The 2,769-nt window shown below is 47.1% G+C and overlaps 1 protein-coding gene across 1 annotated transcript; it reads left to right on the top strand.

Annotated features, from left to right (window-relative positions):
• Positions 1 to 543: 543 nt before the first annotated feature.
• On the top strand, positions 544 to 2,370 carry LOC311008009 (piggyBac transposable element-derived protein 4-like; the record flags this gene model as incomplete). The annotated part of the gene is made up of 1 exon (XM_084001440.1): positions 544 to 2,370. The coding sequence occupies one exon, from the start codon at positions 544 to 546 to the stop codon at positions 2,368 to 2,370; it is 1,827 nt and encodes a 608-aa protein (XP_083857566.1).
• Positions 2,371 to 2,769: the final 399 nt, after the last annotated feature.

Raw genomic sequence — 2,769 nt, 5'->3', positions numbered from 1 at the left:
GACGCAGCCTTGTCCCAGCTGTGTCTCAACTTGTGTCGAAAGTGCTGACCACAAACTATATATCCGTTTTTAAATTGTGTTGATAGGCCAAATAAAACCAGATTTATTATATATTATTTACGCCATACTTTTTCCTGAATATTTTCGTCACGTTCGGTGCATTTTGAGACCGGAAAAGTGAGCTATTAAGTGTGACGAAAGTGCTGGCAGCTTGCCAAAAAAAAAAAAAAAAAAAAACCATGACAACCTCTCTAATACATCCATGCCTCTCTCCTATTGGTGGAAAAATGCACCACATCGATCAATCAAAAAATAGCATGGCAAAGCCCGGCATTTAGTTGCTGGGGAAAAAGGGAAAGTTGTGGGAGTTACGGCGGCGATTGATAGAGACAGAGATAGTGATAGTGAGTTTTGAGATTGGAGTGATTTGTGACATTTAGCGTATTTTGAGTGCATAGTTAGTGTGTAGTGGTTTAGTGTAGTGTGTAGTGTCGTGTGTTTAGTGATTAGTGCAGTCGTTTTTTTGTTTTTTGTGACAAAACAATGAGGCGGCTGATGAATGTGGAGCGGGCGGCGGAGCTCTTCTTCGAGCTGGACGGAGCGGAGGGAGACGCCGCGGAGCCCGAGTCTGACTCTGAGCCGGAGAGTGCGGACTTTGACGACGAAGTGGATGATCCCTCGTTTGTTTTGGAGGAGGAGAGAAAGGAAGAGGAGCCTCCGACGTGTGTACGGAGTCGGAGATCCGCCCAGAGGACGGGACGGCGCTTCACGCCCACCAGGGCCGGTCCCCGCTGCCAGCAGCAGAGCCACGCAGCAGAGCCACGCAGCAGCTCTGAGCCCTGGAAGACGGAGGAGGATGCTGACGCTGCCCCAGCAGTAAGCAGGTTCCAGCCTCACAGACCACCAGGAGTCCAGGTAGAGACACTTTCCCCCCACAGTCCAAAAGACCTTTTTCTTTTGTTTTTTGCCACTGACACAGTCAATACCATCTGCAGCAACACCAACAAAAATGCTGCAAAAAACAAAGAGTCAGGGAAAAAATACAAGTGGACTGACATAGAGAAGGAGGACCTGTATGAGTTTTTTGGTCTCCTGATCTATATGTCATTGGTGTCGCTGCCGAGTCTCCAGGACTACTGGAGACAGAATCACATTTTGTCGGTGCCACTCCCAGCCAAAGTGATGACCAGAGACAGGTTCAGGTCCATATTCTGGAACCTCCACCTCAGTGATCCTGAGGAGGATGCAGAGAACGACAGGAAGAAGGGAACACCAGGCCATGACAAGCTGTTCAGAGTCAGGCCTCTGTATGATGACATCCTCCTTGCCTGCCAGTCTTATTACCACCCGAGGAGGGAGCTGTCAGTGGATGAAAGGATGGTGGCAACTAAGGCAAAGACCGGCATGACACAATACATGAAAGACAAGCCAACTAAATGGGGGATGAAACTTTTTGTATTGGCTGAGTCAAGCAGTGGCTACACCATCAGGTTCAGCATTTACACAGGGAAGGCTGTAACTGCAAGTGAACATGGGCTGTGTTATGATGTAGTCATGGACCTCATTCAGCCATCCTGTCTTGGCACTGGGTACCATATCTACATGGACAATTTCTACACCAGCCCCAAACTGTTCATGGACCTGGCCAGCATGAAGTTCGGAGCATGTGGCACCTACAGGGAGAACAGAAGAGGATGCCCCAGAGGGAGGGAAAATGCTCTCTCCAAAAAATGCAGAAGAGGATCAGTGAGATGGATCAGAGAGGGGCCACTGGTTTTTGTGAAGTGGATGGATACACGGGAGGTGTCTGTGTGCTCCACCATCCATCCTGCATTTTCAGGTGAGACAGTGCAGAGAAGAGTGAAGGATGGAGATGGACGCTGGGCTGTGAGAGACATCCCCTGTCCCACTCCAATCATGGCCTACAACAAGAGCATGGGTGGGGTCGACCTGTCAGACCAACTCATCCAGTACTACTCCACCCACAGAAAAACTGCTCGCTGGTACCGGACCGTGTTGCTGCACTTCCTGGACATTGCAACAACAAATGCCTTCATCTTGCACCGTGAGATGAGCAATGCCAAGCAGGTGCAGCCCATGACACACAAAGACTTCATGGTGGAGCTGGTGTCTCAGCTTTGTGGCATGGACAAAGCAGGTGTTCCCCAGAGCAGGAGGGGTGATCACATTCCTGTGCCCATCACCACAGCCACAGATGCTGGCCAAAAAGCCACCAAAGGCAGACTGAAGTGTAAGCGCTGCCTTCAGGTGGACAACAGGAGGAGTGACACACCCTGGAAGTGTCAGGCCTGTGATGTGCCCCTCTGTCTTGTGGTGGACAGGAACTGTTTCTTTGAGTGGCACAAATAATTTGTGTGTCATTTGGGAGTTATGACATTGTTTTGTAAATAGTTGTACAAAAAACGCCTAAGGCATTGCCTGCATTTTAATGTAAATAGTGGTAAATTTGTCTGTTCTGTGCTAAAATTGTACAAAGGTTTTGAATTTCACAATTTATATTTGCATTATAAGTTATAAAAGTGGTTGGTTAAACATATTTGTGGTTTTCACAAATAAAAATATAACTTTTTTCTACTCGGATTTTATGTTTTCTGTGTGATTTTAGGTCCACTGTGTTAGTATAGTATATCAAAATGGAAAAATAACTGTAAATCCACACAGGTGAGGTTGTGCTGAAAACAATGACACCACACAAGGCAAGGTAAACAGTTTTTAAGGTGAAATATAAAGGTAAAATCAAAAGTAGTC

The sequence above is a fragment of the Trachurus trachurus genome, assembly GCF_905171665.1.
Source record: "Trachurus trachurus genome assembly, contig: scaffold_224_arrow_ctg1, whole genome shotgun sequence".
NCBI lineage: Eukaryota > Metazoa > Chordata > Actinopteri > Carangiformes > Carangidae > Trachurus > Trachurus trachurus.
This window is presented reverse-complemented; position numbering and strand designations above follow the sequence as displayed.